The sequence below is a fragment of the Motacilla alba genome, chromosome 7, assembly GCF_015832195.1.
Source record: "Motacilla alba alba isolate MOTALB_02 chromosome 7, Motacilla_alba_V1.0_pri, whole genome shotgun sequence".
Lineage (NCBI taxonomy): Eukaryota > Metazoa > Chordata > Aves > Passeriformes > Motacillidae > Motacilla > Motacilla alba.
The window spans coordinates 16859946-16887390 of NC_052022.1; the positions used below are offsets into that span (position 1 = coordinate 16859946).

The 27445-nt window shown below is 38.8% G+C and overlaps 1 protein-coding gene across 3 annotated transcripts in view; it reads left to right on the top strand.

Moving 5' to 3' along the window:
* SLC4A10 (solute carrier family 4 member 10) overlaps positions 1-27445 on the top strand; it is a 167657-nt gene that overhangs the window by 18598 nt on the left and 121614 nt on the right. Inside the window, exon 1 of one of the 3 annotated variants that reach the window (XM_038143539.1) lies at positions 630-814. The exons of 1 other annotated variant lie outside the window; for it this stretch is intronic. In XM_038143539.1, coding sequence (XP_037999467.1) covers positions 767-814 — 48 coding nt within the window. In that variant the 5' untranslated portion in view covers positions 630-766. Of the gene's footprint in view, positions 1-629; positions 815-27445 lie in introns of those variants that run through there. One more of the 3 variants, XM_038143542.1, reaches the window with a different exon arrangement.

Below are 27445 nucleotides of genomic sequence, written 5' to 3' on the forward strand. Positions count from 1 at the left end.
ACCCAGATAGACTAGGAGAAGCCAAATGTGTAGCAGGCTTGAATGATAAAATTGGGTGGAAAAGAAGGTAAGACTCCTACTAACCCTATACTGAAAAATATGGTATTCTGATATGATTGTGATTTGCAGGTAGAAGGGGATGGTGGGGTTATCATAGTGGGGAGAGAGGCAAGACTCTCTTGAAGGTTCTGTCTGTAGCTAAGGGTCGAAGTCAGGGAGGACCGAGTGAAGGATCACTGTCTCCTGGTACTTTTCTGGTTTTGGCTAAATCAAGTCTTGGCCCAATACTGCCCTGAAGCAGCAGTGCTGGGGAGCCTGCGGCTGAAGCTTGGCGTAAAGTACTAAACTTCTGAGCTGTGTGTGGTGTTTTCTATAGTCTCACCCAGCGGTTAGCGGGGCCCGATCCCTCCGCTCCCCGCTCCCATTGCAGCGCCCGCGGGGTGCCGGTGCGCAGGGAGAGGCGGGCCCGGCCCGGCGGGAGCGGCCTCATCCCGCATCCCGCATCCCGCATCCCGCATCCCGCATCCCGCATCCCGCAGGTGGCTCCGGCTCCTGCCCCCCCGCGCGGGGCCGGCGGTGCGCGCGGCCATGTGACTGGCGCGCGCTTCCTGCCTCCGCGCCGCCTGATCCGCGGCGGGAGCGCGCAGCCGGGAGCGCGGAGCGAGCCCCGAGCTCGGCGCAGCCCAGCGGCTCCCGCAGCGCCCGGGGAGCGCCCCGGCCCGCGGGCGGCGGGGAGGGGGCGCCGCCGCAGCCCCGCCGCCGCCGCATGGAGACTCAGGACCAAGGGGCGCAGATGGAGCCGCTGCTGCCCACGGTACGGCTGCCGCAGCGCGGCCCCGGCCGGGGGGTTGCGACGCGCCCCGCGGGGAGGCAGCCGGGGAGGGGGCGCGGGGGCCGCCTTCCCGCCCGCCCGCCCGCCCGCGCTGGGCGCCGCAGCCGATTTCGCGGGGAAACAGGTTGGCTCGCTCTGGTGCCGGGCGATGCCGCGGCGGCGGGAGTGTCTCGGCGCCAGGACGGTCGGGGATGGAGCGGTGTGTGTTTGTGCGCGTGTGTACGTGTGTCCCTCCGGGGCAAGCACCCTGCCCTCCGGGCCCCCGCCTCAGGCATCCCCTTCCTCTCGGTACCCCCTCTCTTCGTGTCCCCCTGCCTCCGACATCGCCTTTCTCAGGCTCTCTTGCCCCCCTGCTCCCTGGCCGTGGGGCAGCGCAGGGGAGCGAGCACCTGTGGGCAGCCCCGCCGGGATCCCGCTCCGGGGCCGCGGCTGGGGCAGTATCCGGGGGTCCCTGGCCCTCCTCGCTTGCAGCCCGCAGAAGAATCTGCTGAGGGCTGGCACTGACACGGCAGTGCCTGCCTTCTGCCGGATCCCGGGCTCCGCGCCGCCGTGTCGCAGTCTCTTGTGCTCAGCCGTGGAGCTGGTGATCTGGGGTTATTGTTGTCTGAGAGGGACCCGATGCCCCCTCTCCTCGGAGCACCGTGCAGCTGCACAGCTGCGGCTGGGCAGCTTTTTCCGTGCAAGTAGGAAAGAGATCCGTTTATGGGGGGCTTTTAAAATCCTTAGATCTGTAGGGACCCTTTTTCCTGCCAGGCCTTCTCCAAACACAGGGTTGCAGACACACAGAAGGTTTAACTGTGGGTGTCGATGTCGATCTCATACTGAGATTCTGTTTGCGAATGGTGGTTCCTGCCTTGCACAGGAAATCTGTCTGGGGCGAGGAAAAGTCTCTCATGTACATACACAAGTGTCTGACCGTGCGTACACATCCCTGTCAACACACTGCATAGGTCTGTAGAGGCTTTGCTGCTCCTGAAATGGCTGTGTGTTAGCACGGTGAGATGCACAACATTGACAAAGCTTGAAAGAGACAAGTCTCAGCTGCTGCAGGTTGATGAGATGCACTCGTGGCAAGCCCGTTTTTCATAGGGTCTGTTCCCATCATCTGTTGACGTGGTCCATTTTGCAATCAGGTGGCAGGTTGCTACACAGTGTGAGGTTATCTCTGGCATCTTCTTTCTCCTTGTGGCAGGGACCGTTTTTTCCTGTTGCTTTCTGGATCCCTTTTATGAATCTTCCTTCCTATTACTGGCTGCTCTCTCAGTTTCTGACAGTGGACTACAAGGTCCTGTTGCTTTCACTGACAGACTGGCTGCTGAGTTCCTTTCTGTAGAGAGACAATTAAGTGTAAGTTTCCATCTGTAGTTCATGACAGTGATTCCATGGAAAGCTTAGTCTTTAGTGTTTCACACTAATGCAGCAGTCAGTAGCAGTTTTGCTCTTGCTCATGCCTTGCTGGCCTGTGTGCTAGTGTCACTTTGTCAGCGTGTGTTGTCTCTGTGCGATGGCCAGGGCGCAGGGAGCCCGAGGAGTCAGCTTTCAGAAGGCACAACGTGCAGGGTTGCCTTGGGCTGTCTGGCTTTAAATTTTGTTTCTCCAGGGCTGTGCCCAGAAAAAAAGGCTGTTGCTGTGGTTGAGAATACCAAAGAAGATAATATTTCTTGTGTGCTGATGAGGAGACAATTGTCCCTTGTTTGCTCAGGAGCCCTGCCCAGGTGCAGTACCTCTCTGCAGAGCTGCAGGTCCCTGTCCATAGAGCTGCAGATCAGTGCTTCCTACCTTTGTGTCCTCATTCCCACCTCCATTTAATACAGCTAATTCATTCAGTTGTATTTGCTTCAAGTGAGCACGGGAGACTTCTCCATGTAATAAATATATTGTGGCATGTACCCCAGTCCCCTCTTACTCTTGTGGTTTCTGAGAGGGCCTGTGCACCTCAACAACACAACACTGATTTCTTGCCACAGTGATGGCAAAAGCCTCAGCTCCTTCAAGATTTCTGGTTCTGGTGATGTTTTCTGTGTGTGTCAGGCAATAAAGTGTCTGTGCTGTGGCAGTCTCAGCCTGGCTGCTGTCTAAGGCCCTCTAAGGCAGAAATGCCTTTTGCATGCTGGGAGTCTTGTACCTGGAGTCATGGCAGAGTTTGGGCAACAGCAGTAGGTGAGAACTAATCGGTGCTAAGGTCTGTTGGTGTGGGAGGTAATGTTGTGACATACCTTTAGAGGACTTCTGTTCTGGGGATCGATCCTCATCTTGACTGGAAAAAGCAGAACAGGAATGCAAGCTGTAAGATGAATACCGGTCTGTTCCCAAGTGTTGTCCCAGTTCAGTGGGCTCTGGGTATGAAAAAAAGGCTTCTAGCAGAGCTTCTTACTTTCAGGGGTTAGTCTAGGGGCTTTACTATATGCAACAGAGTTAATTTTTTTCTTTTTTTGTGAAACTGTAACACACTATATATTTTAATTGTTATTTCTAGTAAGATTGAGAATGTAGTCCTTTATTGAGTTTATCTACTAATGGTGCTAGTGATGGAGATAGTGAAGCCTCAATAAAATTTCCCACCAAAATCCCACAGTCTGTACAAAGTGGAATCTACTTTTACTCTAGTGTTAGTCATGTGTTATTGATTTATTATGCCAGCTTTTAATTGAAATCCCCAATTCCTAGCAATTTGAAAACTAATAAAGTACATTATTGCCTGTGGTTCTGAGAAACTAAATAATTTCCTTGGCAGTTTCCTGTCACTTTTTTTTGAAAACAGGTCTTATGTAGAGACCATAGCCTTGTTGGCAGTTGTGCTAATGTTTTCTCTCTTTTTTAATTTTTTTAGCTTGGACAAGTTTTGGTGAAAGTTAATAGAAATCTATTGCTAATTTACCATAAGTGATTGTTGAAGCTGCTCTTGTAAATGCAAATATAGTCTTAATTTGTATAGTTCAGTATATATACTAATATGGTAACAAAATGTAGTTGTATGCTTTCAGAATCAACTAGTGATTTATTTATCAGTCATCAAGTATGTTTTTTTCAGTGATTATTCAGAATGCTTTAAATAGTTGTGAGTAATTGAAAGATTTCTGAGGAGTCATCATTTGTTTACAGAACAGGGGAAACAATCTGCAGACCTCCACAAAGACCTTCTGTTGATTTCCTAACAAAGGACTAAATATTGCGAGTTTGTTGTGTACATGTATACCTGATTGCATGGAAATGATTTTGAAAATTGTTTTGTTGCTTTATTGTGACTTTATTGGCAATTTATTCATAGCACAAGTTGTTCATGTTTGTTCCTGTAGATTCTGGATCTCTCATATGCAAGTCAAAACTGGTTTTTAAAATAGGATTGTTATTTGGTAGAGGTTTGATATTTTGGATATAAGGAAGACGTATAGACAAAGTGCAGATATTTTTGTTAACTATTTTTATGTTTGGCATGTTGTTTTCCTGTGTTTTCTGAAGGTAGCAGTAAAACCTATGTATGGAAAGTCAAAGTGACTTTTTCCTAAGTTCATGTTCTCTTGCCCTCTTCAAATTAAAGAGCTATTTTGATGTATTTATTTGTTTATTTATTTTTAATTTTCTTGCTCCAGTCTGGTAGATACAAGGCCTTAAAGCACGGCGTTGCTGAGCTATATGTGGATGCTGCATATGCACACGCCACAGTGTATGATGTGTATGCTCTAGGTAAGACAGTGTTTGTATCAAGAGCACTCTTGTGCTGCTGCAAATGGCACACAGTTATTGCTGCTTAGGACTCTGTATGTGGGAGAATGGTATAGCAAGATCTTGGGAAGTGACTATTTTTAATGTAGCAGGTGAGTGTGGGAAGCTGCTCACACTAACAGGCCAAATTCTTTTGCTTTTGTTAATGCTGAGTGGGACCTTGGATGAGACTTGCAGATGAAATGTATTGCTCATTGTGAGAAGGGGTGTCAGAGCCTGACCCCGTGGTTTGTATAACAGTACTCATTCCCAGTTCACTTCTCCAGAGTACAGCATTATAGCAACACTTAAGGCAAGTTTATAGAGACTGCAGGAATGCTGTGATTCTTTTGGAAAAATACAGAGGCAGCATTACATTTTCAAGACAAGAGTGCTGAGATAATGGCAACATTGAAAATAAAACCCTTAAACTTAATTGTAAATATAAATTTAAGACTGAGTTTCTGCTCTTGGTGTTTTCTTTATTACTGCCTGATTCCAAGTTCTAAATGAAAAGAAAAAAGAAAACTTTTCTCAGAAAATGCTAGATAGAAATGAAGTAACAATCACATATTTATTTGAGCCCCCCCAAATTCTTCCTTATATTTGCCAGTGTCACAGTTAATTTAATAAAAAAAATACATCTGGATCATATGGTGTTCTCGGGTGTTTCTGTTTAAGAGTAAATGGCAGCCTGAAATATATTTGCACAAAAAAAAAAAAAAAAAGTACTGTGTGGAAATCATCCCACCTTAATGCATCTATAACTTGTTTGATTTCTTCCCACAGATTCTACTTGTTAAATATATACTTTCAATTTCCTCTGTTGATAATTGTATCTTCTCTCTACTTTTTCCTTTGGAAAAAATACAGAATGAATTCTAAAACAAAATACTTCCACTGACATCTTTTAATGCTTCTTAAATAAGTAATGTTTACAGTTTCAATGGTTGAGAGGATTTAAGTAGGTGAGGGAATACTTAATCCACTGTGAAGTGTCTTAGACAATTAGTTGTGTGTCTGATACGAGAAGGGAAATCCATAGGCATTGCATGTTCCTTTCATAGGTTCAGGTCTGCCTTGTAAAAAGCCCAAATATTGAAGAATTGCATCTATCTGACTCCTTTTGCAATAATAATGCCATTTTGATGTCATACAAATGTGTTCACAAATTTTCAATGTTGGTGCAGTTTAAAAGTTCTTCTCATGAAATGAAAAAAAAAGTGTAGCATACTTAAAGATAATTAAAATCCACCCTTGTTCTACAAGGTTGTTTATTAGGATAGGCAAGGTGAAAGTTGGAATAGATGATAAGGCTATTGCTAAAAATAGAAGAAATGTCTTGGGGAAAAAAGAAGTTGCAGGGTGAAATGAGGGTAAATGAGGTGTGGAGTTTTGTGCACTTGGAGAATCGAGGGCATTATGGCTGACTGGTATGAAAGGCAAAAGGGAGCTGACTAAATTTCATGGGCAGAGGAATTTAGGGACAGAAGCAGGAAAACCAGGGCTTTTGCCCTTTTTTGCCTTAGAGCCTTTCCACTTGGTTTAATTAGGTATTTATGAGACATCACAAAGTTTATGAATAAATATATATTGAAATTTACTGGAGATCTGAAAGATAAGGTCAAGGTTTGCAAGATCTCAATTTTAATCAAACTGACCAGGAGCTTGCTGCAAGAACCCTTGCACAGTAACATTATGTATTTAGGAGAAATTCAGTGTGCTAGTTACGTGAGCTAATATTTGGCATTTGTAAGGTATTAGTTGGTTACTGCAGTACTATATGTGTGTTGTGAGAAACGAGTAGCAATTGTAGAACAATTCAAGGACAACAAAAATGAGCATGGACCTAAAAATATGAAAGAGCATTTGAAGAAACTGGGATTCCTTAGCCTGGAGACGCATGTTTGGTATGTAATACTGATGCAAAAAGGATCAACCAAGGGAAGGGATCCCTAACCAAGAGAAAGGTTGTAGGACACTTTTAAAAGCATCTTAAGGAAAGGTGTCTAATGCTAAGAGTGGTGTAGTAATGGGACAAATTGTCTGGTATGTCTGTGGAGTCTATTACCCATCTGTAGGAATACGTAAGACAGTTATTGCTGGTTTTGAGCTGAGTAATGGACAAGAAGACCTCACGAGATCTCTTCCAGTCCTATCATTCTGTGAAAAGAGCTCATTTTTGTCTTTTTGGCACAAGTATGTTATAGATGGATGATAGATTAAGTGCAAACTAAGGAGAAAGAAGTAGTTTATCTGGAATATAAATGTTGATACTCTCAGTTAAGACCACCTAAATAGCGAATTTACTACAAACATTTACATTTACTGTAAACATATTCAAAGAGTACCTTGCAATGATAAATACTCACTGTTGATCCATTTTGTTTCAAGCAGGTTTTAAAACCATAAAATGCAACATTATTTATTAATTTATGTCTGCAAAATGCCAATCTGAAATGTAGATTTTTAAGCCTTTGAGGAATCCTGTTGACTTTTTAAAGAGTGTAGGACTCTTTTTGCATTAGTGGGGCTGCAAGAAATTCCAGGACAAATTTCCCCGGGAGCAATTACTGTCATGGCAATTAGATGTGACACTCAAAAATGACAGAAAATATTGCGTGTTTGTGAAGTTTTTGGAGAGAGATTAAAAACATTCGGCACCTTTGTCTGGAAACTTTTATTAATAGTAGTTAAAATGCTATAAATTCAAAATACCCTTGATCTGAAGCCACTATTTTGAAGAATAGTTCCAGATACCAGTCACTAGCAGTTGTGTTAGATTATCTCTAGAGCCATTCCTAGTCACTGAAACTATGTAAGGATGGAAAAAAGACCCAACCCTGCTATTAGATCCTGGCAAGAATAGAAAATAGGTACTTAAACTGTAATTAGTCTGGCAAACAATGCCATTAAAGTTGAGAACAAAATGCCATGTCTTTTCTGGAGAGAAGATGGTAGGTACATGCAAACTTCCCTCTCAACCTATGAATGTGTACAGGGGTTTTACTTTAGAGGTAAGCATGCAAAAGCAAGAATGTGATTTCATGTCAAACCTGAAGACTTTTGAATTCTGAATACCACGGAAAACTTTGTGCTGGTTGTGTGGTATCAAGGATGTTCATAGTGTTGTAAATATGATTAGGAAAAAAAGGCAGAATGAGGGAGATTGTGTGTAAATTTTAAGTGCTTTAGATTTTTTTTTCTATGGTACTGACTAGTTGCCTTGATATTTTTTCTTTATAAAGTCAAAGAACAGCATACACAGGGGAATAAAATTATTCTCCTGCTGTACTCTGTAGTGTGAAGAATGTAACAAAGGTTAGAATTTTCTGTTGCCTGTGAAATAGTGGGCATTCATCTACCTTTGAATTCATGAAAATGTGATAACCTGTATCCATTTTCCTAAAAATGCATTAAACATTTCTTTTAATCATTTTTGTGACCTATTTAAGTAGCTACCAAAATAGAACCGGAGTGTCCCAGAACAGTACATTATCGTGTCAGCAGAAGGGATATTATATGTATTGGTATTTTAAAAGAATTTATAGAATAAAATTAGTTCCCTTCTGCCCCCTCATCCCCAAGTCTGTGCAGCAGTTGCTACCAGCCCTCTTAATGCTGTTCCTCAGAAACAACTTAGTTTCCAGTTCTTTTGAGACTATTGCTACTTCATTTGAGGCTTGTACATATTTCCAAGGTACCATCACCATGGCAAATCTTCATGTGGTATCTGCAAGTCTGCTCTGGGCTGAGATTTTGACACACTTAACTTTTTTTTAGTAAATTTCATGACTTGGATCGTGACTCACGTTATCCATCTCCTTCAATTGGTGTTATCCTTTCACTTTATTTGAAGAGAAGATAGAAATGCTCAAACATAAGACTTGATTGACTGTATAATTGTCTTTTAGAAAGCTTCCACTTTATTATGTTTTTCCTCTTTATGACTGTGCTATAGTGAAATACTGGAATATAAATGTTGATACTATGTCCACTTGTTTTTATTGCAATCTTATAATAGCTTTTGAAATTAAATGTAGCAATGAGCTGTAAAAGCACTCATAAAGCTGTGTTTCATACTCGTATAAGAATCTTCTCATGAAAATTCTAATAATAAGTGAATTCCTTGTTTTGGGAGAAGCAGCTGAATGATTTCAGATTAGGTGAATATGCTCTCAAAAAAAGCATTGAGCAGTGCAGAAGCCTTCGTGCTTATCCTCACCAATTTCACAAAAAGGAGTTTTTTCTGTAGTGATCTGTATTTCCCCATCAACATCAAATGTGCCTCTTGCTTTTGGAATAACCCCTCACCCTCAGTCCTCATCTTGTAGGGGGAATGGATTGAGAAAAACCCTGCTGTGGAGTACATACTGAAAACTCATGTAACTCATGTGATTTTGTCTAGAACAACATAGGCAGAAAAAGGCTTTTAAAGTATCTTATAAAGAAAAAGCCACATTCTGCCTTAGACAGGATGAAATGTTTTTTAGTGATCTACAGTTTGTGTCATTTGACTGTGTTCTTTTCAGTTTGTCTTGCCTAAAAGTTCAGGGCTTTGTGTCTGCTGTATCTGAATTGATTTACTTTGGCCAGCAAATAAGTGAACATTTTTTTCTATTTACCCAACCCCAGGTAAATGAGAGGTTTCTGAACGTTAGCCAGTATTGCTCAGAGCAACACAACTGCAGTTGCCTCTGGAGTGAAGACCATTTGAAAAGAAGCAAGTAACTCTCCACTGAATATTTGTGAATTATGACTTTTTTCTCCCCAGTTCTCTGTCCGGTGCTGGCCAAATTTGGGCAAAAATAACAGAAGCAGCAAAGCCCTTTTTGCCTTGAAAAATATCAAGCTGCTGAAGAATGTGCATGCTTTACCAAGGAGTGCTGCTGAAAGCCAGCTTGTGGAAGACAAGAGATGTTTTTAAGAACTGTACCCATGATGTAGGATTTGCCTTGGACTAGCTTCTGCTACAGGAGCTGTGTTCCCATTAGCAGATATTGTGGGACTGTACATGGTAACGGAATTAGAGCTTGCAAACCCCAGTACATTATAGTCAAAAAGCACCAAATCCCAAAGCTATCGTACCCTGCCTCCCTCCTCCAAATTTCTCCATAAATGTGAAACTTGTTAATATATGTATGTCTATGAAAAATGTTAAGCTAGAGAGTACAAATTGAACTATGTAAAATAATCTTTTGAAGAAAAATATGGAAATATTTAAGCTATCTAATGAAAGTTATTATCAAAACATGTGAATGTGGAGATATGTAAAAACTGGCTAAATTGTTTTATTTATTCTTCTGTGAGTGATTGAGACTTATACAATCCAGTCTGTTACACATTCATATGACTAATATGTCTCGAGTAGTTCAGCACAAAGGATGTAGGTTTTGATGATGCATCCAATGCAGGATCTGAAAAACTCTGTTGGGAAAGTAGTGTTCTTGCTCTGAAATAATTGTTTTTAAATCTAAAACTGTAGAAATTATGATTCCAAAAGTCTGGTATTAAGATCAGCTCATCATATAAAAATTCTGAGCATTGTTTCAGTGGCAATATTGGAAACGGGTATCTCTGCAAAACCAATTCTTGGTGACTCTTAGACTACTAAAATTGCTAACTATGACACTCATCAAAAGTTATTAACTATTTAAAATTTTTTTGCTTGTGTCTGTCTCTTCTCTCTTGGATTGCATATAAAGGATGGCTATAAAGAAAAACTGCTGCAAAATAGACAGAATCAGAGCCTTCTCTTCAAGTCCCTTAGTTGTGTGAACTGACCTTGCATAAATGCCATGTTTACCCTTGAGAAAATTGGGCTAATCTGCTTTGTGCTTGGCATCCCACAGGAATAAACATGGTAAGAACAAAGAATATTAAAGCCTGGATAAGATGCTGTAAAAACTTTAGATGGTTATGTTTATTTGTTTAGGAAAAAAATGGTGTGAACTTTTTGGGATGAAGACTGTGGTTTCCTTCTCAGTGGGTGCAGGGTCTGTCACTCACTGCTCCTGGTCTGTGACTGGCCTGTTCAGGGGCTAGGACACAGATGAACAACAAGCCTGCTTAGTAGCATGATTGCAAACAAATACATCTCTGGCAATACAAAAATCTACTTGTTTTCTCTAAGTTTGTTACTCCAGACTGCTCGTGGAAATTACTGAGCCACTGTAGCATAATCATTAGGACTGTAATCACATGAAGTTCTTGCTCTAAGAGTTCAAATAATAATAGTTATAGATTGTGAATGGACAGAGTTAAAATACCCCTCAGTTTGTATTTTTTCTTTTTTTTTTTTTTTTTTTTTTTAGAATAAGATAACTTCCAATTTTTATGCACAACAAATATAAAATTTTATGGAATAGGGCAAATGCTTTTTTATGGATATGAGATAAAAATTTTCTAGAGGATTATGATTTGTCTTGTACAAATACTGTAACCCACAGACTTTTATTCTAGTATCTGCTATGCTTTCACCTTTGAGTTTTTAATTATTCATTTCACAGTGATTGCAGAAATAACTGTTTATATAGTGCTTCCATTATGCATATTTATTAAAAAGTAATAAAAATCATTAAAATAAGTCTGACAAAATTGACTTGAGCAAAAAAAAAGTATTGATAGATGGTATGTGCAACCTGTAATAAATTTTTAATGCTTCACATTTGTAGTATGGTTTTTAATAACTCATTCCTATACTGGGTCTAGTTCTGCAACTGATATATTTTATATGGGAAAATAATATAAATTTGTAGTTGTTATGATGATGTTTTAATTTGCCTTTTTTTTACAGTCCATAATGAATTGGTTATTTTCCTGCTGACATTTGATATTTCTTCAGCAGGCTTTGCTTGTATATTTAGAAAGGATGTGTTTTCTGTGTCTGTACATGCAAATACATTTAATTCTAATGGGAATCCTTTTTAAAATTTCTTCCTGGTATATGCAATTCAGTTGAATGGTTTCAGCTTTCAAGAAATACAAGACTAAGTAAATTTTCCTTTGAGTTTGTTACTAATACTGTGGTTAGTACTTGTTTTACTCCATTTCATAGAACCATAGAATGGTTTGGGCTGGAAGGGACCTTAAAAATCATCTCATTCCAGCCCCCTTTGTGCCACGGGCAGGGACACCTTCCACTAGACCAGGTTGCTCTAAGCCTTATCCAACCTGGCCTTGAGCACTGCCATGAATTGAGGATCCACAGCTGCTCTGGGCAGCCTGCTCCAGTGCCTCACACAGAATCATGGAATTATCCGGACCCAGGCTTAGTTCCGAGTTGGCAAGTGCTTGACATTTCCTATTGACCAAACTTTTTCAAGGCACTGAAATCACATTGAGATTTATTACAATATTTTAAGCCTTAAAGCAGCTTCCAACAAGTATTAGAAATGGTTGTAGAATTAAAAAAAAAAGGAAGGAAAAGAAAAAAATATGTCTTTTATTTATGTGGAATTGGAAAATGTCTCAATCCACAGTCAGCAGCATGATTCCTTTACAAAATCTCAAGTGTCTCATATTTTCATTTTAGATTACTTTAGTGGTAGGGATAGGGATACAGTGATAAGGAAGTTTCTAGTACTTGGCAGTGTTAAATTACTGATGTGCCATAAGTGGTCCAAGTGTGAATATAATGCTTAGAGCAAGAAATTATAAAAAACAAAGAAAATTTAGTATCAAATCATTATTGTTAACTTTTTTGTTTCTGCTGTAATCTTGCAATCTTATAACTTTGACACCAAGAAAACACCAATTATCTAGTTATTTATTTGAATGTTAAAAAAATAGGCAAGATTTTGGCTCTCATGGTAGAAGTTAAAAATGTGAAAGCATCAGTCTTGATAATCTAGAAGGCAAAAGTCATCCTATGTGTGCTTCTTTCTGTATCTCATTTTTTGAGGCAATATCTTAATTTTTAGGTGCTGCTGCTAGCTGTCAATATCCTTTGTCTGGAACAAACTTGCTTTTCCCCTGGAGTGGTTTTCTCTCTTCTGTCCAGCATGCTCATTGTCCAGGATATGCCTCTTTCCAGTGCTGTGCTCTGCTCAGGCATTTCTTCCTGCTCTTCTCTTTCTTGTACTGCACACAAGTGTGTGAGTGTGTGTCTGAGAGTTAAGTGGCTGCTGATGGAGACTCAATATAAAAAGATGTTTCAGAGAGCCTTCTGCACATTATTTTTTAACTTCTTCAAGAAAAAAAAAAAAAAAAGAATACTAGATGTTATCTGACCTGTCTGCAGCTTTCATGGGGTAGTGACAGTGACCATCTGGCATGGTCTCAGATAATGTCATTGATGGTAGCCCTGAGGGCTGGCAACCTGAGACTGGGCTTTCAATTTCAGGACTGTAAAGTCTGGATCATATTTTGGTGTTACATGAATCAGGATTTCTTGGCTAGTGGGGAAATAAATTCTGTTCAAATTGAAGCTCTTTAGATTAGGAGTTGTTCTGGAAATGAGGCGATTCAGGAGACAGAGGATGTGATACTGTGAAAAATAAAGAATTAAAAGTGAATACAGAATAAATCCAAATGATTTCATTATTGCAGAAATAGTAAATTTCATTAGCATTTATCAGTTACTAAGGTAAAAATGAGAGAAACATTTTTGAGAAAGTATAGAGTTCAAGTGCAGAAATTACAGTGATGAAGGGTATTGTGGAGGCCATGCACCTAAATAGGTTAAAAAGGAATTAGGTAATTGAGCACAATGATCCTAATTCAACAGATGCAATCACCAGCTTAGGAAAACTTTAAACTGCTGATCACCAGAATGAGGGACTGAATACCAGAGGAAAGACCATTTATTAGGTCTCTTTTTCCCCTTGTGCAATAAGAACCAAATAGTGGAGTAACCTGAGGCAAGATACTGGTTTTCAAAGATTTCTGTGGTTCTGCTTTTGTTTTCCTTACTGGGGTCTGTGAAATAGGGCTTTTCTTTGTTAGCTTTGCAGGGATGGCGTATCTCTCAGATGGTTCTGTGTGAAAGGAAATAATTCTCTTTGGTCTCACTAATGACTCATTCACCTGTAGATGAGGTAATTTAAAAATAGCAGGTTATCCAAAATGAGCCTTTCATGTGCCAAAGAGTTAATTTTCTTTCTGATCAGTTACAATTTTTTTTGTTGAATTGGATATTTCAGGATAAAGTTCCTGGTTGAGAGGTCCCAAACTCAGGAAAATGCAGAACCTGCAGAACCTCAAATGTTTTAGTAATGAGCAGCAGTGAGCTGGGAGAGACCAGTCACACTGTGTTCTTGCTCAGTTCAGCAGCAAAAGGAGGAGAACACTGGTCTACTCTACTTGTGCATTCTCATTTTCACACAAGCAAGTGTGTGAAAATCTATATATCTATCTATATATGGATGTCTTCCTGGGCTTTTGAACTGTTGTCCTTCCCCAAAGCACCTCCCTTTGCTGAGTTTTGGGGGTTTTGTTAAAGCCACGGCCCTGGTTGTTATCACAGATCTGATTTTTGAAAAATCCACGTTGCTTGCAGGAAGGTTCTATGATCATTGAGAATGTGCTGCCCAGCAATTTATAGGCTTCAGCTGTGACAAGACTTGCTTTGTATAATAAATAAAATACTTCCTTTTTACAGTGGGCAAATAGTTGCATATTCTTTTGCAGATTCAGTTATGAGCTTCAGAGGAGGGCACAAGGCTGCCACTGAGCCAGGAGGAGCCAATGAAGGAGCTGATGATGGATGCCAAGAGCTTTCACTGTAATTGTATTAATGTCAGGCTCTGGCCCTGGATGTTGCTGGGACCAGCTGTGTGTAATTCAGCTGCTGGGCCCTAGATGGTGTCAGGCTTGGCTCTGCTGCTCTGTGCTCTTCCCTCGAGTCTTCATTGCGAGCTTTGCTTGGCAAATGAGGAGAGGAGAGCGCATTGCAGGCGTGGTGACAGCACATGGCTCTTGAGATGTGAAACGTACATTGAAGAGTTTCCAGGAGTTAGGAAATCTGTTAGTTTCAAAGATCCCCACTAATTTTGGTGCTTCAGTATTTGGATACTGAAACAGCTAAGTTTTAGGTCTCCTGTTACTCTGCAGTTTCACGTAAGAGCATCCTGATCTGTAATATCAAGCAATATAGTCATGTATGCTCTTAAAAAGATCTATTTTTCAGATGCATAAATACTTAATATGTTGGAAAATCAGCAAATGTTTTTATGTATCATTATGACAGTGACACTCCATGCAAAAATCCTGTATCTTCAGATGGATCAGAATAGTCACAAAACCAGGTTACTAATTTACACAATGGCAAATATGAAATAAATTAAAATTATTTACAAATATTTTAATTATTTAAAACAGTGTTCAGAGATGCTAGAATAAAAGTACAATGCTCACATCTGTAGTAAAGTGATGTTCATGAAATGCTTTTCTTGCAGGACTAGCAACTAGATGCTGTGTTGAAACATTCATAAGGAAATCTAATAGAATACTTTCTGTGTCAGGATTAAGGAATCATGTTTTCAGTTTTGGATTGTATTTTGCTGAGAAATAAATTCTATTTTAAAGATTAATTTTCAGGTTTGGAAGTTTGGGTTTAAAAAAATCTCAAATATTTTATCAATATTTTGATCTCAATCTCTAGGTTTGGACCTGACCTATAATAAAGAAATTACCAGATACAGAAAGTTTTCCATTAATATTTTTTGTTTAATAAAACAAAACCTATGAAAGTTGCCCAACATTAGTATTAGAAACTGAAAAAAAGGATTTCTCTCTCAAGTATTTCTGTAGTACTTTTACAGTCTATACAAACATATATTAGCATCTTGTTTTCGTATGCAAACATCTTCATCCTTTTACTTTTGTTTTCTTTTCTTTCTCCATTTCTTTGGTTCTCTCTTTATCCATTGTGCCCCACCATCAGGAGATTACAGCTCTGCATGATCATGTATATGGTTCTGTACAAAACCGGTTTTTTGAATCCTGTCAGCTGAGAGCTGCAGTGACAGCAACCTGAAATTAACTTAGAGACTCTGGATCCTAATCACTGGGTTTTCTGCTGCTTCAGCTGTCTGCATTTTCAGCCAGCTAAACCAAGTCTGTGTTACTTGCAGATGTGTGATAGAGCAGATGGGTGGGTCAACTCAGGATTCATTCAAAGTTGAGAACCCAGCTGGGAGTAAAAAAGGCAAGGAAGCTTTTCTTCCACATAGTACATGGATATACTAGAGATGGTGGGTTCTACCTTGTGGAATTTAAAGGATATGCACACAAAATTTAAAGGAAATTCAAACATCAGAAATCTTACTGGGGTTCCAAAAAATCATGTGTAACTAGGTTTGGGGTAGTGTTTTCACTGAATTAGACTCTTGGGAAACGTAGCTGATTAAAAGCCCCACAGAAAAAAACCAAACAAACAGAAACCCAAATCTCCTTTAAATGCTGTAATTTTCTGACAAAATAATGCAAAATTGACTCTGATCAATATGTTAGTGCACATACAGCCACCAGATCTAATACATTTTGTTTTCCTCTTTGGTATACCTGCATTGTTAAACTAACAATTGAGAATAGATCTCTCTATTTTGAAAATATCTAAAAATCTAGCTGTAAAGCAAGATTCAAAATAGATTATTTAACTAAAATGACCTAAAAGCTAATTTAAATAATGTTTGTATGAATTTTGTTTTAAATTGATCTGCTTTGCTTAGGGCATGGTACAAAGGGGCAGAACCTAGAGAGAGAGAGAGAGCTACAGAGGCGAGATGCCGGTGGCAAAGTCTGCTGTACTTTTGCTTAGTCAGATGCTTAAAGTTGTTTATTTCTCTAGGTGCCTTTTAGCTTTCATCCCCTGCAGCAATGCTGAATCTGTTCTCAAACTGTATTTTCTCTGTGATCTCTCTAATGGGATACTTTCTGCTACTAGTTTTCTTTTGGAGGAGACAAAAAACCCCCAACCCTGTTCTCTAATTTACTTCTTTCTGTTACAGATGAGCAGAGACTAAAATAGGACTGCACTCTCAACAGTCCATTTATGGCTTGAGAATATCTTCTGGATCACTATAGCATGAATAGACTAATATGATATACTTGAGGTTCTAGGTAATTAGTATCTGTATTTCATAATTCGGATTCTTTACGGAGTTGTAGAGTGTTTTCAGGTCATATTGCTGAAACATAGTATCTGACTTGCTGCTATGATTTGTACTGGCTTCCAAAATCCTCTTGTTTTCTAAAACAAGCAGGAAAAAAAAGTAGAGGGACTCATTTTTTACCTCTCAGTATTCCCATGAAGCATTGGTAATGTAGCTGCAGTTTCTCTCCAGCACCTGTGAAAGCAACTGATCCCAGTTCCAAGGTGAAAAACTGATCCACTCCAGTGAGTTGCAGCTGGACCTCTCAGTGGACTTTTGACAGGATCATGCAGAAAATAGGGATTGCTGGTGCATTGCAGACGTTTCAGGAGGCTTCATGTTGCATTTGCTGGTTTCATGTTGTTGCATAATTTGGTGAAAAAGTTCTTCTTAATTTGCTTAATTAGTTCCTTTTTAATATATGAAACTTCATCTGGTTGCTATAGTAATTGGTCGAATCTCTCACTGAAGTCTTACGGGATAATTGAGTGCTTTGTATATATATCAATCTGTAAGGTTGTTTTGTGTAGTGGTTTTTTTAAAAATAGTTTTTTTGTACTTTTTGGCAGGTTTTTGTTACATGAAGGAATGTCATGTTAGAACTGTACTTTTTAGACTAGTTAAACAAGACCACTCTAAACAATTTCATAATAGTGTATGATTTAGCCAGTCTACTGTAGGGGTTCATTCTAGCACCACATTTCTCTCCAGCCACAATTATTTTTACATTCTTTCCTCAAATACTTTGTGATCTGCATTAGGAGCCTTCACAATGTTCATAGACTTCCATCTTGATCTGCATGTACTTGATTTGGTAGGGATCACAGCCTTCAGTTAGAGTTGATTGTAAATATTTTTAAGAACTTGATCATGGGCTGGGGATGCTCAGAATGGCCTGAATGGGGACAATGGGAGATTGCTGGCAAAAAAGGGGGATTGCAACCGTGCATTATTAATTGCATTAAACTACAGTAACCTATTTCTAGATAACAGAAATTCTTTAACTCTGGGCAAATTTCAAACTGAAGGGAAGGGGCAGCATTTCCAAGTTATCAGTTTATACTTTTTACATGCTTAACCTGTTCTTAAGCTTATTTTTTTTACTGATTTTTTTTTCTGTTCATAATTTGACACCAATTTATTGGCTGTTGTTTCAAAATAGGAATGAAATGTTGGTTTGATTATTATTTACATTGGGAAAATTTGGAGATTTTGGTGGCAGATATAAAAAGACTTTAAAGGCAAAAAATCTTTGCATACTGAAGGAGTTTGTTCACTTAAGGAGACAGAATTTTCTCCAACTAGATATGATCAGAAAATGGATTCAGTAGTCTTTTTCTCTCTCTGGAAGAGATTTTTTTAAGGTTGAATGATATTAACTTTCTGAAAATAGGGAAACTGTTATTAGAATAAATGACAAAAAATGTAGTGAAAGACATTTATCATCTGAATAATGTATTTTTGCTTGGAGGCTTACCTATATTTAGTCTGTGTTATAAATATCACAGTTGTAATAATTTTTTGGTAGAAGAATCACAGCAGTAATAGTTCTGATACTTGAGTAACAGAGTTTTGGGCATATTTCCCAGGAACTCATTATAAAATTTGGACTAAATATAAAGATGGACATTTTTGTGATGTTGCCAAAGTAATTTTGCTGCTCATTGAGTTTTACTGACATCTGATAATCACCTGAATATGTGTCTTTATCCCCTTGTTTTTAAATGTTATGTCCATTAAAAAATGCTTCCAAATTTAATTTTGTTGTGAAGTTGTAAAGCCTCATCTAAGTCCCTGCAGCAATGTTTTATGATTTTCATTTTATTGTCTTACTGACAAGATAAGTTTGTTTTTCTTTCTATCAGGAAGATTTTTCTCTCCTCATATGTTGTCTCTTGCTACCGAGGAATGAACAAAGAACTTGATTATTATGTGATTAGGTCTCTGTACCTGATTCCTTTTGGCCAGAAATGTTCTTACCCTTTACAGTTAAAAGCTAATTTATCTGCAAGCCATTATCTGGGAAATGGCTAAGATCAGCAAGGGTATTTACCTCCTGACAATGCAAATAATTTCATTATTGTTTCTAGCAATTGTACTAAGAAAAAGCCTGTTACCTTGTGTTTTTTCAGTCTAGCACTTCTTGGATGTCTGGAAAGTTTGGTATTTAATTTGATTCAATTTTTTGAGTTCAAAGGGCTTTAATAATCCCATTTTTAAAGGATCTTCAAGTTTAACTTGAATTTTACAGTGGAAAACTTACTCCTGTTCATTTGAATTACGCTTTCCTAAACAATCCTAAATAATTCACCTCAATGGTCAGTTTAAGTGATACCTTGTTATCTTATCTTCTTAAACCATTTAAGCTTTATGTTTTTAATCTTTTTTCTAACTGAACAAATTTGTTGACAACTTTATGGATTTCATGAAGTTTTTGGGAAATACACCTCTCTCTACTTGGTTAGGTTTTTTTCAAGTCAAACCCAAAAGAAGAATTTTAAGAAATTAAATCCTGGTGTACATCCTAAATGATTCAAATTTGTAAAATGCACTTAGTGCAGTTAGAAATAGTTAGCTGTCAAGGCACAGGTAGTGGTAAAATATGAACACAATGGGAATGATCCATCCTTTACTGGAAAGATTATTTGCCACATTTTTTAATTTTTAAGGCATATTATAATGCTTATTATCTTCGTACTTGTGTTCCTCACACCCTAAAAATGGTGGTGTTACCTCATTGTCTGTCAAAAGCAGGAGCAGCATTGTTCTTTTATCTATTTAACTTATTCCAGAAAGGATACTATGTGATTCTTTTGAGAGACTCTTGAATTTCCTGGACTCTTGATGTTTAAGGTGATTTTGAAAATTAAAACAAAAATCTTTTGCTGTTATTTTGGACTGCTGAGCAGTCAAATAGTCACTCACTGTCTTTTAGTTTATATGTAAGGGAAAATGCACTGGGGGAACACATCCTGTGGAATTGGTTAAAGTTCTGCTGTTCGTGAATCTACAGGGCTTCATTAAATCAATGCCCTTGTTTAAAATAACTATATGCATTGGACTCACTTATAATAAATCCCTTGCAGGTAACTGTGTGAAGCCTGGAGTAAAAGGACTGGAAAGGGTGCATGTGCCAAGGGAACTACTCAGCCAGCAGAGATATGTAAACTCTGTTAGAGCAGTTAATTGCAATTGATGCCATTCATGTGTTACAGGAAATGTTGCAACTTTCTCCTGACAAAAGTTTCGTGAGTTATTCTGAAGAACAAATCATAACAAAAAACCAGAAACAAACCAAAACAAGCTGTTTCTTTAGATACCTCAGTGAATTTTTAGGATAAGAAACTTTACACAACAGTTCTGGTTCTTGTGAATTTGAGTGCTAGTTGTGTTAATATGGTCTGCCCTGCATTCTTAGTGTGTTATCCTCTCTAAGTAGGTATTTGTTAGTGCTGGGCAGTGGCATGGCATGTTCTTGAAGGAACTTGCGACCACATTTTCTCACAGAGGTCATAACTAGGTAGAGGTGAAAGACCTTGCAACTGAGTGCTCAGAAGTTGTTTTTAATGAGCTTAGGGTTAAGCAGGGAGCATTAGGGATAATAACGTTTGTGAACCTTGTGGGCCATTGTGAGTTTGAGCCGCTTCCAGCAGTTCTCTTCAGGCCTGGGATGAAGCAGGGCTGCCATCTTGATGTGGAAAAACTTTTTGCACTACGGCAAAATTTGAGAACCTGGTACACATATTTTTGACCTTGCGTGGATAAAATAAACCCAGAAGCGGAGGCGGTTTTGCCAGAGCAGCATGGTACTGTGCCTCTGCTAGCTACATCTGTCTGGGGGAGCACCCAGTCAGCTTGACCGCAGCAGGACACGCGTGCGGCTGTGCTGCTTCAGGGCTGGCAGCTGATGCGCTGCTGTGCCTTTGCACCAGCTCACCTGAGATTACCCACATGTCTGACATTTGACAGGACTAAAGCTTCTAAGTTTCCTGGCCATTTATGAAGGTTTTAGCCTTATTTTCAGTAGAGTCTCCTGAACTTGTGCGGGTGTTGGTGCTCAGTGTGGGGACCTGGGTTAGGTGCCTTGACAAGGTGTTGGGTGTTGATCTGCCCCCACAGATCCCTGACCTTCTCTGTGGGCAAATGGTGGCTATGCTCATGGCTTTCTGTGTGTCAGTGGTTCAGTGATTGATGTAATTATGCAGGACATGAGACATGACTTCAACTCCTTTTACTTTTTTAGAAGGATAACCCACTGTTTCCATTGTCCCTAGAGAGTATTGCAGCTCCAAAGCAGCTCTCACCTCCCTTCCCAAGGAGGCCATTTTCTAGAGGTGGGGAGAGAAAGTCCCTCAGTTCTTTAAGGTAGAGATGATAAGCAGACCTCTGGGGGAGCAAGCAAGGGTGTATGGCTTTATAGCATTTTTAGAAAACAAAGCAGTGGCCATCTCTGTCTTTCTGGCATTGTACATATTTTTTCAGAGAGTGGAGAAAGTTGAGTGGACAGATGTGAGAACAACGCTGGAGCTCAGGCTGCTGTTAGGCTCTGGTGAGACCTCAAGTTTCTTGGCCCCGTGAAGACTGATGTGTCTCACAGTAGAATTTTAGCCCTAAATGAAACTTTAATATTACAAAACCCAAACAGAGTGGCCTCTAGGCCAGGTGGCTGCTGATCTTTCTGAATTTTTTTTCAGTTCATGAGCTTGTGTGTGGTGTGTTTTTTGTTTAAGCTTAAGACTTCCTTTGAATTTATCTAAATTCTCTTCAAATTTCATTGTGAGCTTTTTCTCAATCAGTCTTTCTTAGTCTTTTATACTAGGATTCGCTTTTTAATGACTGCCTAATGATATCCAAATTGTATGCTGCTGAGCTTAAGAAAGAACTTAAGTACTTTGCTTTTATCCTGAGTAGTTTGAGATCACCAGCATCTATCCTCTTTGTTCCTGTCATTATTCCAGTCATCTTCTGAAGATGGTATAGGCCTTTGTTTTACTGAGAGCACTAACTGGATTTTTTTTTTTCTTTCCAGTAACATGCTTCAAGGCGCTTTCTAGGTTTGATCAAGCCTTTTCAAATCAAGTGGAAAGCAGGGAAATAAGATATGGAATGAGAAAAAAATGCTTAGGCCCAGAGTGTTTTTTAATTGCATGTAGAGCATTATATGGGCTTTTTTTTCAATGCCAGACATACGCATTTCTATTTCCCACCAGCATTTGCCTGGTGTGAGTAGGAGTTTAATCAATAAATTCTTGCTTCTATTTTTTTTCTCCTAGCTAGAGCGTTTGATATGAAAGCCTTATTCTGAATTACCATAAAGCAAATGTGAATCTAAGAAAAACTGAGAAAAATGTTTACTCTGTACAAGGAGAACAGATAACTTTTGCAAATAAAATCAGATTTTTGTCTTTTTATTAACATCAGCAATTAAGTATTGCTTCCTAGAATCTGATTATGTAAAATTCCTAGTGACAGCATGTTGTTTATGAGTTTTGAAATGATACTTTCTTTGTTAGAGTGCCAATTCCTTTGGTACGTATTTCCTCTGTCACCTGAGGCTATTTTTCCAACACATAACACATGTGATTTTTTTTTCTGCTTTCTGAATAATCAGCTTTTCCTTTTGCTCATTAAGCATAAAATTACAGCCAAAGTATTAATGCAGTACAATACACACTGTATTAAAAGTGACCAGTCTCACCACATACTAAGTTCTTTTTGTCTATTACCTAATTAACATTAATTAGTTCACTACATTTAATGAATGTTATGTAAAACTCAACATTTTTTACCTTTAGGATAACTGACTTTCAATCTGATGTGTCAGACTGGACTGTATTAATAATTAATGCCATCTACATTTAAAATTTTAGTGTACGGACTACCTGGACAGACTGGGTACAGCCATGGTGCTGGATGTGGGGGCCCTGCTGGGAAAGGAGCAGCAGGAGCCCCCTGTGAGAGCTCTGCTTGGGGAGAAAAAAAAAGGATGAACCTGAACAGATATCAGAACCTTGTTGATGCCAGGTATCCCTGTGCCTGGGTTCCCAGCTGGAACAAAGAAAAAGAGATGCTTGGCTCTGCCTTCTGCTTTTTGCACCTTTCACCTCCTTTCACTGCTTTGCTGGTAGCCCTGGTTCAAATCAGAAGTGCTAAATACTACTATTCCTGCTAATGTTGATGATGATAACTAGTATAAAATAGATGTATTTCTTAAGAAAAGCCTTGCAGTTGGACTATTAAAATCAGGAAGATAAGGGCTGAATTCTAATTTCTTAAGCTGATTGAAAAATTGATTTTACAAAAATCTGCTGTTTTAATACTTGTGATAGCTGCCCTAACTTCATTATGTCTTGGGTTAAGAGAAATGCAATTACATATTAAAAAAACTACAGAACTGCAAAAAAGGTCAAGTTATGTGGAGATCAGCCTTCCTCTTGCAATCAAGTGTTTTCAAAGTGTTTTCTGCGACCAGCATGACCTGTTGTGCTTTGGTAGAATATGAGAATTTTTGGCTTCCTGAGTATGGGAGAGGCTGGTGGTCAGCCTTTGGCATTGCCTTGTGTGCCATGTGGGTAGAGTGCCCAGTGCTCCAAACCTTCCCCTATGATTGACATGCATGAAGATGTTTCTACAAAGCATGAAATTGTCAAAAGCTTCTTTTTAGAAGACTCAAAGTCTTTGCTTACCTCACCAGTACAAAAATAATAGACAGTATAAGTTTCCGTGTGGGTATAATGCCATGCAGCTATAAATCCCACTGGGCAAGGCTTTGCACAAGGTCATACTGATGACCTGGAAAATAGGCTTAGATGTAGGAATGTCAGCTTGGTAGAGTGGCATGAGAGTGTGAGTGAGGGAAAGCAAAATGCGTTTTTCTTGGAATGGATTATAAAGGTGCTAGGAATTATAGATTCAGCCTTTTACTTACAATGTGGTTTTAGTCACTGTATTCTTGGGAGAGGTAATAAAATGAGTATATGGAGCATCTGTTTGAGTAGAGAACTCATTTATTCTAGTTAGACTAATACTGTTTTTCCTGATAGTGGAAGACTTGCTTTGGTTTCAAGGTGAGAAAGAGGCAACAGGCCCAGATACAATAGTACCTTAAATTCAAGGTCTGATTTGGTTTCCCTTGCTTTCCTAGTTTTCTTTTCCTTGGCAAGTGATTGAGTAGTTTCTGGAGTTAGCATAGGCTATAGATAAGCCTATGGTCTATCGACCGCTGGAGGCTAAGTGAGGTAAGAAAGTAATTTTAAAAAAATTAAACATTTATGAGAATTTTCTTTTTATGACACTGTCTGAACTGCTTTTCTTGGGTTATAATGCTCAGTACTGTCTTTTAAATTAGTATGAATTATTTCTATTGCTTTTATTTTACATACTTTTCCTGTTATTGAGTGAATTTCTAGATCTTTTGTTGCTAATTAATTTCTTGGATGAGTTATTTATAGTAATTCGTGTTACAGCTGTAATATTTAAAGTGAATTATGGTAAACTTGGTTTTTTAGTATGAGTTGTATGAATAAGAACTTTAATGATGGGAAGAATTTATGAAATAATAGATAGAAGTCTCTGTTTACCTTGCTACTAAGTGGGTGCTGACTGCCACATACTTGTTTTCAAAGTGACTTTGTTTTCTTTGTAGGGTAGTAAGAAGGCTGCATTTAAGATTTACATTGTCTCTGGCTAGCCATAGCAAAACCCTGTAGATAGTTGAAATATTCAAAACTTTTACTAGTAGTGTGTGTCAGGTGCCACATTTGAATTATTATTTTCATGGTTCTCCTTTTGCATACTATTCTCCTTTAAGGTGGCACACAACACAACATGCTAAACTGTAGAATTCATCCTCGAAGACAAAAATTGGTGACTTGAAATGAATCATTATGTATAATGATAGTGCTTTAAAATTAAGTACTATATAGGAATTTTGAGAATAGCCAGACTATTGAAATAACAGATGTTCTTGGATTATATTTGAGGTAGATTATTTGGTGCAATATATTACATTGAAAGGTGGTCAGGAACTAACTGAGAAATAGGTTTTGGGGAACTAACAATAATATTATTCCTAACATGTACTTAATGAAGTCAGAATTCCAGTTTTTTAAAACTAACTGAAATCTTAATGTATTTTTAAAAAGTATCTTCTGCTTCACTTCAGAAAATCCTAACTTTTAGTAATTTATCTGATATTCTTCAAATTAATGAATATGTTCTGTAACATTTCATTACCTTTGGTTTTTCCATAATAAAAGTAGAAGGGAATCCAGGACTTGGAGGTCATCCATTAGAATGTAAATAACTGAAATCAAGCTTGACAATTGCAATTCCAATGCTACTGCAAATGATGTCTCCGTGGTGTTACCTCATTACAAAATTGCAAGCAGCTGGCAGTTAAAACTTGCATCAGTTTCCTGCAAGTTTTTTCACAGTAAACTACATTTATTCTTTTTACTTAAAAGACTATTCATCTTATGCTAGCCCATGGACCAAAATAACTTAAAGAGTTGTCTGGGTTGGTGTCATTAACAATGATCACAGAATATGCTCTGTTGCAGGGATGTGGTGTCATGTTCATATGAGGTATTTAAGTTATCTGGTATTTGTGACTTCATGTATGGCATGGTGCAGCTAAACAAGGCATGAAGTGTGACATTAAGTAGAATTTTTTAGTGCATTGATAAGAGAAAGTGAATCTGTGTAGGAGATTTACAGCATTTTATCCAGCTGAGTTTTGAAAGCACCATGGCAAAGGTAGCACTGTTTCCTGTGTGAGACTGTTCTACAGGTGACATGTTTCAAAGTCAGTTTTTAACCATATCCTATCATGAATTTCATGGTATTAAATGTCAAATTTCTTCTACAAAGAGGAAGCTGCCCAACATTTTTGTGTCAAATTTGGAAACATTTTTTTTTCTGAATCATTTTATCAGTACTTCAGTGTTTCTCCAGGCCTTCATTTTGTTCCTGAGTCTGGTCTGAGAACCCAGTGATCAGGTTTTAGTTCAAGAGCATGTGGTGTCTTTCAGGACACTGGAGGCAGCACAGGCTGAAGCCATGTAGCTTCTGAGGAGTGAAGCCATACAGCTTCTGAGGGGGAGACTGCTGGACAGCTATTTTGTGAGGAGAATGCCCTTGCTTTATAATTACCCTTTTCTCTGAAATTTCTGGAAATGGCTCACAGTTGTAATTTAAGAAGAATCTTAAGGAAGGGTGTTGAGTAGGAGAGATTTTCTTTCCCACCTAGCCTTGTATTTGCTTGCAGACTCATCTGACTTTTTTCTCATCAGCTTTGAAAACAGTAAGACTTTAAGTGAGCAGGAAGGCCTGAAATAGGGCTGTGCTGGTGGTGGATCTGTGGTTGTTCCACTGATGTTCATGGGGTGCAGGTGAGAGCAGGAAAGAATTGTCTAAGTTGAGAACCTTCTGTCTGCCATTCTCACCCTCTGGGGAGCTGGTCCCAGCACTGTTTTTCTTCCTGATGGAGGGAGAGAAAAAAGAAAAGGTAAAATTGGCTGCTGCTGGCTTTCCCTTTCAGGAGAAAGAGGGAGGTTTATTAGCTTGGGTATATTTAGTTATGATAGATCTGATCGTTTAGGCTTTGGACTCTACAACAGTAGCTCTCTTTTTGTGTGTAATGCCCAAAAAATCTTTCATGCTGTCTAGGTTCATGTGATAGTTTAGGATGACAAATGATACGCTTTCCTCATGTCTATCTGTATGGTGTATAGGTATACACTGGAAGGCAAATGACTGCTGTTCACAGGAGTGGATCTTTTTGCTTTGTTTTAATTGCTGCTTATCATCATAAGACAAGCAGCCATCAACTCCCCTTCAAAACCAGCAAAGTCTCCATGATGGGAATGCATCTAAGTTTCTTCATTTTAGTATTCTCTTATCTTTCGTTGTCCTCTACACCTTTACACTTTTACAAGTGTCTTCTGACTAAGTAGGTAGCTGAAAGGCAGTTTAAATGGAAAAGCAGACAATGTCTGACTTTTTAAGCTCCTGTGGGAGCCTCTGTATGTTCCAATGACCATTTTGTCCCAGTTTTCTATCTTTGAAGCAATCATTGGCTTTTTTTTTCCTTGAGGTCTTAACATTTTTATCACTGTCCTTGTGCTATTGAGCATAAAATTTGGTTTTAAATATTAAAAAAAAAACCATATGGGCAATTTAAAACACTTTGAATTGTCCCTGGAAAATATACTTTTTCTCCCATTTTAATCAAAAATATCTATGAATTTATCTTGTTTAGATGGTTTGTGTCTCTGATTTCATAATTTATTCCAGAATATCCCAACATCAGCTTTATGCCCGGCTTCTAGTTTTGGGGCGCTGTCCTTTCTTTATTCTTATATAAACCAGAGGAGGGCTGCTCCCAGCCCAGTGCCTGTTTAGGCTGTGGATGCCTCACCTTGCATCATCCTAAATCAGTTTAGCTGTTAGTGAAGTGTGTGCTGCTTGAACAGCTTTTCTGTGTCCCCTTGCAGAGAAAAGATGGCAGAATAGATCTGGTGCAGTTAATCTTAGCGTGTTTAATCTCCATGTGAAATCCTTTGCTAACTTTGCGAGAAAGCAAATGTTTGTTTCAGAGATCACATTTTGGAATTGATTTTGCAGTAAGCGACTCGTTATTTTTTCTTTTTTGGTAGCTAAAAGCATGATAAAATTAGGTACTAATCTTTCTGGTAAACTACATATTTATGTGATAGATTGCATTTATAAAGCACTTTTTGCTGTCTTGCATTTTCCTATTGTATGGGTTTTTGTCAAAACTAACCTAATCCTAAATTAGTAATAGCTCCTTTTG